This window comes from Octopus bimaculoides, chromosome 2 (genome assembly GCF_001194135.2).
Source record: "Octopus bimaculoides isolate UCB-OBI-ISO-001 chromosome 2, ASM119413v2, whole genome shotgun sequence".
Classification (NCBI taxonomy): Eukaryota; Metazoa; Mollusca; class Cephalopoda; order Octopoda; family Octopodidae; genus Octopus; species Octopus bimaculoides.
Window position 1 is genome coordinate 41,642,916 of NC_068982.1, and position 12,122 is coordinate 41,655,037.

The 12,122-nt window shown below is 32.0% G+C and overlaps 1 protein-coding gene across 1 annotated transcript in view; it reads right to left on the bottom strand.

Moving 5' to 3' along the window:
- The window catches only part of LOC106880540 (glutamic acid-rich protein), a 34,265-nt gene that overhangs the window by 3,382 nt on the left and 18,761 nt on the right, over positions 1 to 12,122 (bottom strand). The window contains exons 6-11 of the mRNA XM_014930526.2: positions 6,887 to 7,032; positions 6,235 to 6,316; positions 5,150 to 5,200; positions 4,063 to 4,126; positions 2,937 to 3,058; positions 5 to 379 (exon numbers count right to left, since the gene is read on the bottom strand). Of these exons, the coding sequence (XP_014786012.2) occupies positions 5 to 379; positions 2,937 to 3,058; positions 4,063 to 4,126; positions 5,150 to 5,200; positions 6,235 to 6,316; positions 6,887 to 7,032 (840 nt within the window). The remainder of the gene's footprint in view (positions 1 to 4; positions 380 to 2,936; positions 3,059 to 4,062; positions 4,127 to 5,149; positions 5,201 to 6,234; positions 6,317 to 6,886; positions 7,033 to 12,122) is intronic.

Consider the following 12,122-nt stretch of genomic DNA (forward strand, 5'->3'; position numbering starts at 1 on the left):
CAACCTCTTCGTTCACTTCCTCCTCTACCTCTTCCTCCTCCAAGTCTTCAATATTATTATCCTCATCTACAATAGTATCTTCATCTTTACTCTCGTCTATCAAAGTCTTTTCTAATTCTCCCTCATACTCTTGATTTTCTTCATCTGATTTCATGTCGGCTTCAAGGCGTTCATCTTTAATTTCCTCATCCTCATCATCTTTACAAGCATCTTCCTCCTCCTCCTCCTCCTCCTCCTCCTCATCATCTTCAATATGTTCATCATCAACATTTTCTCTTTCTTCTCCATTCTCATTGTTTGGGTTGTCTTCATCTTTCTCCAGTTCAGCTTCAGCAGCTTCAGCCTTTTTCTTAGCTTCGATCTTTTCACGGATGATTTTCTGAAAACAGAAGAAAAAACAATATTGCCTAAATATTTTGCAAATCTTTTCTCCACAGTAGTAGCAATAATATCTCAATTCAAAATCTCTAAACCATGCTGGTCATTATCTTAATTCTGTCCTAGCCATGACATTGTGTAATTGTCATGAGTGAATGTCACCATCATGTGAGGTGTCCTTTGTTTCCAATTTTCCAAGGCATGTCTTGTCACAGGAAAATATTATATTGGGAAATAAGTGAGAGTTGGCAACAGGAAGAGCATTCTGCTGTAGATCAGTCATGTGATAATGACTAATATATATCCATTATTCATTTTTATGCCCGTTTTCCCAGGCTAACAAAGGTTAGACATATATCATTGAGGTATTGTTTTATAGTCGGTGCTCTTCCTGTTGCTAACCTTCACTTGTTTTTCAAGTAAAAGGATCTCTTATTTCTCTTTATAGAGTGTAAATTTAAACAAATAGACACACACATGCAAAGAGACATACAAATTTCCATGAACCAAATTCACTCACAAGACCTTTGGTTAACCCAAGAAGACAACTGCTCAAGGGGCCACATAGTAAAATCAAACCCAAAAAGCACATGGCTGGGCAACAAACTTCTTACCATTTATATATATATATATATATATATATCATCATCATCGTTTAACGTCCGCTTTCCATGCTAGCATGGGTTGGACGATTTGACTGAGGACTGGCGAAACAGATGGCTGCACCAGGCTCCAATCTGATCTGGCAGAGTTGCTACAGCTGGATGCCCTTCCTAACGCCAACCACTCAGAGAGTGTAGTGGGTGCTTTTACGTGCCACCGGCACGAAGGCCAATCAGGAGATACTGGCAACGGCCACGCTCGAAATGGTGTTTTTTATGTGCCCGGTACTGGCAACGACCTTGCTTGAATGTTTTCTAACATGCCACCGACACAAGTGCCAGTATATACACATATATATCATCATCATCATCGTTTAACATCCGCTTTCCATGCTAACATGGGTTGGACGATTTGACTGAGGACTGGTGAAACCAGATGGCTACACCAGGCTCCAATCTGATTTGGCCGAGTTTCTACAGCTGGATGCCCTTCCTAACGCCAACCACTCCGAGCATCCTGTCATATGATAGCTGTCTTACATTCAGCCTAATTGTCTTGACTTACTTTCATTAATGAATAGTGAGACATCTGTAAGTCATTAGATTTAAATGACAAAAAAGGGTACAACACTTCTGCTGCTCCCTTGGTTCCCATGGTAGGTTCCAACAGCAAGCATTGCAAGATGACCGGTACTATTTTCACCGCAAATTTTATGTCAATGTATCTTTCTCTGAGAAGAGCTACCTTCCTCCATGGCTTTGTCAAAAATAATGAGAGCCTCTATCCCTGGGAAATCTATTTAACCTGTAGATGGGCCCTGGACAGGTCAGAACAGACTTGGGAGTAATGGTAATTAAGGGATGGTGCCACACTTACCACAACTCTAAAACTGGAGCCTCACCACTTGATGCAGTTTAATGTCATAATCAGGCACACACAGACACACACACACATAAATAGAACATAAAAATGAGATATGAAGTCTACAAGATGCATTGCAGGTTACAGGTCTAAGAGGTCAGTAGCTCTGAATAAGAGCTGAAACAGGGTAGAGGAGACACAGTAGTAGTTCTACTGGAAACAGACTTTTCAGAGCCAGTATCATGATAAAGATAAAATCCAGCCAACTCTCAATAAAAGATAGACCAAGCAATGAAATTGGACAGTTTTCTCTGTTGCTATGTGTACAAGAAGGTGCAGACTGTAATGAGTGATGACTTGTTCAACGAGGGAAAATGGACAAAAGCTGTTGATGACATGCTGTAATTACAATGACTTATGCAGCTTCAAAATTACCTAACAAATTATGTAGCTTCTTTCTTTATGATCATTTGCAAAGTTAAAATTTAATACATTTGGCTACATATCAAACAACAAATGCTGGTAAAAATGAATGCATTTTTGTGTCTGCATTTCTATACACTAACAGGGCTTGAACTGATGGCTACAGCACAATACAGATTTTATTTGGGGTTATCACCCACTCTGTTAGGTGCATCATGGATCAACACATCCATACATCACGTTTCTGACAGTTTCTATAGCTGAATGCATTTCCTTTTGCCACTCCCTTTACAGAATATACTGAGTGCATTTATCATGGTACCAACACAATAGAGGTTACCATTTCCTCAGTAGGACTAAAGATCCCCTTCTTCCTGCAGAGAGAGAGAAATAATTCACTTTCACAATAACTATTTAAACAAACATTTATGCAGTGCTTTAACTGAAAACACATAAACCTATCTTTAAATTCCACAGTCTACTCAGAGCAGTCGTTAAATGGGAAAGAGATTTAGTCATAAAAAACATGCATGGTTAAAAAACAGAAAATAGCAGCAGGAACTGTATAAATTCAGTTCTCTGAAAATTCATTTTTACTTCATGTGGACATCTTCATTGTTTATAAAGGAGAGAATAAATCAATTGACATCAGAAAATATTGTTTACTTTACCTCAAATTTTTCGAAGTGACTCTTTGATTGGCAATGGGTGTTTTTCGCAGCATTCTCATTATTATAGAATTTATGACATAACTTGCAAAAATAACCAGATACAGCAATAATATAATTCTGACCTATAAAGGAGAAAAAAAAAACATGAAATTAAATGTATGAAATGCAGCATATGACCTCGTCTTATAACTGCTGAGCGAAGTGCTTTATCAGTTTGTATGTTTTTAAGCATTCTATTATTATGAATGTAGTCAAGTCAGATGGATAATTATTTGGACAGTCAAATATATTCTTATAACTACATAAACCATAAAGTCGTCAAGGAAACTGGTATGATCAATCATTAGATGAAGTTGATAGTCTCTGTTACCTCAATCTGATACTGTAGAAAGAGTTAGAAGGAGCAGCTAAGAGTTGTTTGAAAGTCTATTAGCAACAAAAGGTTTCTCTCTTTACATGAAAGGGAAACTATATGAAGAATATGTAAGAAATATGATGCTACAGAGTAGAGAAACACAGACATTAATGTGGAAAACAAATCGAGATAGGAAAGAAATGAGATGAACACGACCTGTTGGGTGTAATGTTAACCTGAATGAAAGATAAGAGAGCTGAGAGAGAGGTTGGGTGCTAAAATATGCAGAAAAATTGACTGCTGGCATGGACATGCAATGTGATTGGACAATGAATGCTAAATAGAAAAATGCTTTCAATGAAAGGTGCCTAAAACAAGGGTCAAATCAAGATATAAAATTATAGAAGAGATGATAAAAACTAAAATGAATGGTAATATGCTGGACAGCAAACCAATGCAACTCTTGTCATAAGAAAAAATCAGACACTGAAACATTATGATCATTTTTTCCCCCTTACCTTTGTACCAAAAATAGTATTTTCTTTTAATCAATTAAATTATAAAAATTTCCCAACAATTATATTTATCATTGAATCATTGCTTTTCTTAAAAATAAGTTTGCATGGATTAAGGATGTATAAATTTGGGTTTGCTAATGCTTACTTGGGTTGGCAATATTATTATTTCAAAATATTATGCTTGAAAAATTGATTAAAATGTCATTCTTGGAAAATTTCATTAAGCAGAACCAAATCAATAAAGAATAATTACCATATGTTTTGTTTTCTTCATATTCTGGTACCTCAGAATATTCTTCCATCTTATGACCCTTTCTCTACAAAAAAAAAGTAAAACACAAACACGAATTATAAGACACATTCAATACCATCAACATGTTTAATGTTAGTCTAAGATCATGAAGTTTATGTAGACAACAATACCTTTAAGCTAATTCATAAACTGCCTTTAAACCATTGCTATAAACTAATCAAGCTTACCACCAGAATATCCCTACCAGTTTAAGTTCATGATCTGTACATCTTATTTAACTGAATTATGCTTTCTTTGAATTTTTAATTAACAACAAAACAGACGACCATGAAACCCATTTCAAAATTGATGAAAAAATAGAGAATATTTGTGAAGAAATCTTTTATAATACTGGTTACATTCTAGTTTTAAGAAAGAACTTGAAATCATTTTCAAAAGGAATTTGTCTTCACATTACCACCAACAAAAAATAAAGGCAGATCAAATTATAAATGACTAATGAGCAATCTTTTCTGAATTGTTTCTTTGCACAAGATTTTCTTCTACACCAATGCAGTCCAAATTACAATCCCCAACTCCTTCGTGTGACTAATATTGTGAGATGGTCTTAAAAAAACAAATCAAGCTTCAGACATTGCAGCTGTTCAATTGTTGCAAAAGTAAATGAAGTGCTGAAGAAGTTACATCTGTCAGTTACAGCAACAATGCCAATACATCTGTTTTTGTTCAATAGTGTTTGGATAGTGGATAAATTTTAGAAGCATTTGGTTGTGTTTCATGCATCTTAGCCAGTTCTAGCAGTTGTTTCTCTATTCAAATTACAATAGAAATTTGAAAAAAAATTAATCCACAGTTAGGTTAACTATTGATGAGAAGATCCTACAAATTATGACAAGTATCAAAATAACATAATCCTATAATAGTTAATTTTCACAATTTAGAAACCCACTACAATACATACCAATGTTAATCATGAGATTTAGGGAAATAGCAAGAATCCTCTAGAATCAATGAGTTTTCATTACCTTAACTTTTCAGGATTTTTTATATTATAGCAATGTAGATATGGTAGAAATTCTATACTAACCTGAAGCCCAGAACTGACTTTATTGTTGCCATATACTTCAAGGACACGTTGCTGAAGAAATAAACATAAAATTCCAAAATAAAACAAAAATCACAACTTTGTATTTTTAATTAGAATTTTGATTCATTGATGAAATCACAAGAGAATAAATATATGCAATTTTTTTAAACATTTATTTTTTTTTTTACACCAAAATAGTTTTACAGCACTAGATTATTACATATCAAATAATATTTCATCAGTAGATCAAATGATAGCTTTATATGTGTGTGTGTGTGCGTGTGCGTATACATAAGGCCTCACATTTACAAAAGAAATTAGCATATACCTTTCATGATAAATTGAAGTGATTTCAATCAGGAACCAAAACCATATTGTGAGCTCAACTTACTGAAAGCTTCCCTATAATTTATGACATTTTCCTTTACATAATATATCAACACTTTAATTTCTTTAATTGTACAGTTCTTGTCTTGGAGAAGTAAAGTAATTTAATGTAGACATACTGTGTTAAAAAATGGTATTTTCTACTTTTAGAACTTTAGATGTATTGGAATAGCTTACCAACTCATATATTCCAATAGAAGAACTATACAACTTATAACCAGCTTCATAGTCCAAGAGTTGGTATCATTGATGGAACTACTAGCTCAGTCAGTACCAAGCATTTTTCCCAACATGCAAAAAGTCAACTTTGCATATATGGCTGCACTTTACATTTTATTTAGATGTAATACCAAACAACTACATTAAACTAGAACAGTGTACATTAGATACAATCTGTTGGATTTTAAATGTGAACTTAAGCAAACTGCCATTGAAACTGAGAAGACAGAATATTTCTAATTTTACTAACATGTTTTGTAAAAAGGACCTAAAAGGATCTAATATAAAACTGAATTTACTGTTTTCCTTCTAATATGCAGCTAGTATATTCTGCTGTGTAATTATTTACTCTGGATTTTTTCTTTCAGATGTCATACAAAAAGTTAAATTTCCGTCAGCTAGAAAGCATTGAATCTATTTACTAATAAATCCAATACAGTAAACTGATTACAATCTTTAAAACTTAAAAACAAAAATACCTGATGTTCTTTAGTCTGTCTGTGTTTATTGTAAGGAATACTGAGATTGAGTTCACAAACACTGCAATAATGTTTCTTTAAACTGAAACAGAAAAATATATGAACACTAATAATATCACTTTATAAATAAACACAGTCAACCAACTTGAGGCAACTAAGTTGAAGAAAGAATATTGAATTATTTACAAATACAGTCTTCTCTTGTTTAATAAACAGGCAAACAAAATGAACTCACAAATGCATTAGCAATAATGAAATAGATTTTACTATAAATATCTACAGAATGAAGAAAAATTAGGTAATATAAAAATCATGATATTACTTAACTATAAATTATTTCAAACCAAATTTAGGAATAGTCAAATAATTTAATCCAACTTAGATGTTTATGTGACAAGAAATCAATATCTATTGTTCAAGAAACACATTCTCTTAACAGAAGATGGTCTAATAGAGTTGAACTTTGTTCAAACTTATTAATATCTGGTATTAAACTTATTAATAATATGATATTGAAGCAAAGAGATCATTTAAAACAGATGCTATTTTTTAAAAAAGTTATTCATTGGAATCCTACTGAATATAAAATCAATTAACATATTTAAAGACCAATCATTTAAAAGAAATATCATATAAATGAAAATATACATACAGATCACCACCTCTTTTTTCAATATTTCGCAAATGTTCTTCTGCTTTCAACCGGACAAACAACTGTGAAGACTTTTGTTGATGTAAATTAGCAAGATCATCCATACGAGAACGATGTTTGGTACCACGCATGTGATTTTTAAAGTTCTACAAACAAAAGCAAAATTACCAAGTATTATTTCCAATTTAGTGTCTCAAGCAATAAATTGATAGGAAAAATATAAGTTATATACATACACACACATATATATATTCAAAATATATTGCAACTTCATAACCTACATATTATTATAGCAACACTAGTCTGATATATTACATTTTCTTAATCACAAGACATTAGATGTGACTGTGACCTCTAGACCATCTCCTAACCAACATGACTCTTGGTGAATGAATTTACAGCTTCCATATTCTTTCCACCTTAAAAGAACTTGTGCAAAACAAACTGACAACAAGCTTCTCTCTGACATGTTAGAAATTGCAGCCAAATCTCTTTCAAATCACACCCTTCTTTCCTTACATTGACACCCAGTGACTTCTTCAAGTGTTATATGTCTGTTATGGAATTTTCATAAGAACTTGATCACAACCTGTCCTAAAAATGAAAGGACAAACTGGATAATGTGGTCCTAAATACAGAATCTGAATTGACAAAAAGGGTAGCTGGTTACAGCTCAAACAACTTTGACCATAGGTCTGTATTGCTTGAGCTGACCTGGGCTAAACAACTTCCCAGGCAAATGTATTTCTAAATCTACATCACCACAGTAAAAATAAAATAAAAATACAAACAACACATATAAGAGAGAAGAAATAAACTATCAATACATTAAAAAATATTTCCTATAAAATATCAATGATTATCATTCAACATTATATCCATAGCAAAAAAACTATGCATCACACTTCACAAATAAACTAACACAACAAGTATACACACATTTCAGATATACTCAGACATGCAAAAAGAGTATTAAAATAAACCATCTTTAAGAAATTTACTTAAATCCTTTCACTGTGGAACTAATAAACAAAGTAGATAAACAGAAATCAAGAAACAAGCAGAATGACAGAAACCATTGTTCTAAGTTTTACATAAAAGCAATGACTTCACTTGGTTAATATTACACCTTTAGTCAAGATACTATATTAAACAAAATAATTAGTTACTAATTATAATGTTTAGGTAGCTGATAGTAGATCTCAAAACCAAACAAAAGTATACTCCAAACTAAGATCAAAAATCGCATGCAAAGTGCTATTTTTTTTATAATTTAGCAATGACTATACACAGTGACTGGCTTAGCTAGGTGGTTGCAATCATAAATCCTAAGCTTTTACTGAGCAAAGAATATTATTGCTTTACTAAAGAATGGGCACCACTTCCATCTCAAACTCGAGCAGCAGGTGTTAAGAAAACATAAAAAAGAAGAAAAAAAAAATGACTAGAATGTCAAAATTCAGAACTATCCAATATCAAATGTCCTTGATATTGTATATCATTACATAGGAAGATAACAATTATCTCAACATAAAACACAGCATAGAAATCGAAAATTCAATATAAGTATATTTATGAATTTAAAACACAAGAGTCCTGTGGTGGAATGAATCTCATAACCTAAATTCTCAGCAAAACAGTATATGTAAATGAAAGACTATTTTCACAAATTATTCCATTTAGTTCTGCTGCTCTACCAAAAAATAAAACCTAAAAGCCAATACAAGTTATTTCGCTTATAAGTGGAAAAGCTAATTTGTTTATTGGTACTAGCTGAATAATCATTAAAAATCTGTTTTTTATAAGAAATATATAAATTCTATGTATTAATAATAGCAGTCTTTAATGAAAAACCTTAATTCCGCATTACATGTGTTTAATATAAGAAATGAGAAATGTCCAATATATAACAATGTATGCAACATATGTATAGGACAGTCAGCAGAAAATGAGTTTACTCAGAGTAAAATAGCTACATTTTCGCTATAAAAACAAGAAAGAATGTTACAGTATACAATGATTTGAAAACTATCTAGAAAGGGGTTTCAGTTCAGATCATATACTTTGGAGTCATTTTGATAACTTCAAACATGCTACTACATGGATTACTTTATTCTTCATACAGTATGGTATTATTAAGGCAATATATAGCTTCATACTATAGAACAAATATTGTTTTAGTTCTTTTACTGTAGTTATGTCAGGGTACTACTTTCAAAGGTTTACTCAATCGCATATAAATCAACCCCTCAAGACGAGGATGATTGTTCACTAAATTTAAAACTTGGGGATTCACATTTGACTATGTAAGCCAATGTAGGATCAAGTCTGCTCAAAATCTGGGTGTTCATGTTGTATGAAAAAAGGCAGTGTATTGGTCACTTTGCACTGCTTTTTATGCTTATGTTTATGTATATATTTTAAATATTTCTACCAAGATGTAATAATATCCTCTCTTTGTAACCTGAAATTTGTTCTTTAAATTTCTTGTTTTCAATATTCAAAATGTATAAATCAAATTGAAAGAAACAATTCATATTTTTAGATATACCTATTTCATCTCAAAAATGGAAGAAATAAAGACTCAAAATAAGTACAGAATGGAAATATATTGATGATGCATATCACAAAGATGAGGTGAGATTTTTATGGAATTAGTCATTTAAGTTTACAACTGCAAAACAGTCAAGTCAAATCTAATTTCTGGTGGCCCAATGGAACCATACCCACAAAACTCTCCTAGTACATTAGAAAGTTGGTTTGCCATTGCCACCCTCTGAAGTTCAGTTTTCTCCTATAGGAATACAAGAACTCAGTACTAATTTACAGTTTAGGTGGACAGAACCATTTTGAGAGTAAAACCAGTAACAGAATGTGGAATGATATAGCTTTGAAGCTATAACTTAACATACAGTCGTTCCTGCACCCAACTTTTTTTTACATTTCAATACTAATTGTATCAAAATTGATCTTATGCAGTTTTAAAATGTGAATATAGAAGATTTCTTAGGCAATCTGCCATTTACACTCTTCCTCCAAACATGAGTAACAGTCAGTGACTGAGTCCATGATATGATTGAAGTAATTTACACTTCCATACTCAATCTAACTGATAAGTCATAATGATGAATGAGTTTGAATCAATTAAAAGTTTTAAAATCATAAACAAATCATTTTTCAGTCAACAATAAAAGACCAACAACCACTTATATAATGTCTTTATCTTCTATTTTTACAGATACTTGACAAGCTCCTACTTTGCATACTATTTTGTTGCATTATAAAGAATCACAAGAAAACTTAAGCCATACTGATTAGTAAAATTGAAGAAATTCACTTTCTTTTACAGAATGCACCATGAAGATAATTTTTTTGAAGCACAATAACCCTTTCGCGAGTATACTACTAATGAAATAAAAGCCTACTTGTTTTTAATTTAGATTGAAAATAATCAAATATATGCAAGGAGTGAGTAAATAACCTTCACATTATTAAGCTGGTGTTCTAAACATGTGCATCCCAGTTTTTGGAATAGGGACTGTGTATTCCTGCATGTAACAAGAGGTGACTCAACCCTTTAGCATTCAGATTACTGTCAAATGTAAGGCCCATTTATTCAGATTGTTTTGACTTAATCATTCATCATTTCATAGCTTCAAAATTTTGATGATGCAAATGTTTATTTTTAGAATGACATTGTAGGGTAGGTGAGAGGCAGGATCTGGCCAATTTGACCATAAAACAGGTAGAATATTTGAGCCAGATATGACCAGTTTAAATGCTAAAGGGTTAAAGCAATTAACATTAAGAGGGACATCCAGTCATAAATAACTCGCAAAAAGTTCACTCCAGCTCATGACAGCATGGATAAACGAACTTGAAAATTATGATGATGTTTCAAGTAATTCAAGGTTCTTACATATAATTATCATGGAAAGTTTTTATTTAAACATGATCACCTTAAAATGAAAGAGTTTATATCACAGAAGCACAAGTGATTTCTGGCTCAGTGGTATTGAAAGGGTTCAGATATCTTACTTCACACACATGTAAACTACATGGCAGGGCACAAGTAAAACTTCAAGAGTTGTAAACAAAACTTGTATATTTGTACTTTCCAAATTTCCAGTGGCAAGAAGCTTCAGTTACAAAATGAAATATTTTAAGCACTAATTTAATTTTAAGTACGAAAATTGATGTTTGAAGCTGTTCTTGAATTCTTATGATACAAGAGAAATTTACAAACAAATCAATTTTTATCCAACAAATGTGTATTATCATCTTTTAATCATCTTTAAATAAAACAAATTTTAATAGCTGAATTCTTTGTAACATTTTACTTTATTTAGCTTCAAATAGTTTCTAATTTCTTAATACACATATTAAAGTAGTTAGCTTTAGTAGATTGGATAAGAAAAAAAGACATCGCTAAGAGAGATCTCTAAGACATTACTTTCTGAGCTTATCTCCAACTACAAGATAGAAAGTAGCAAAACTGTCTGAAATTATCAGGAAACATATCGTAAAGCAATGCACTTCTACAAACAGAAAAGCAAAATAAACCAATAGATAGAACAATTGTTGGGTACAAATACCCAACAAGTACCTTATCTTGACTATTCAAAAAATGCAGACCAGATGATGTTATAATATACAAACAACCTTGAGTCAGAAGGTAAAATATGGTGGTCACTTTCTTCCAAAGCTACAAAACTTTCATGGGATGTCAAAAAGGGTGTAAAGATCAAATGCATTCAAAAAGAGTTACTTTTCTGTCAAACTTCTGTGAGGTCTTCATATTTTTTGAAGATAAAAAAAGCATAGATACTGCTTATAGTGTGACACAAGTAAAACCAAATATCCAGTAAAATTATAACAGTATGAAGAATGCAAGACGTCCTCAAATCTTTGCAAAAGCAATCCAAGTAGAACAAAGACCTTCAGAGATCATATGACTGGACAGTAATTTGTTAGGTATATCTTATACTATCGTTTTCTTTCTCATTCATTCCTCTGTGCTACACTGAATGAAGTGTTCCTCTTTCTGTAGTTGAGAGTATTAACAAAACCTGTTGTCAGTCAAGAAAGCTAAGACAAACAGGCTTTGTAACAATAATTTTCTCAAGAATTAGAAATTTTAAGCTGAATATTTTTTAATTTATCTCATCAGTCCAGTCTCCCATGGTCATGAATGCTGCCTCCCTTCCTCTGACCATTAATAAAATATACATATATA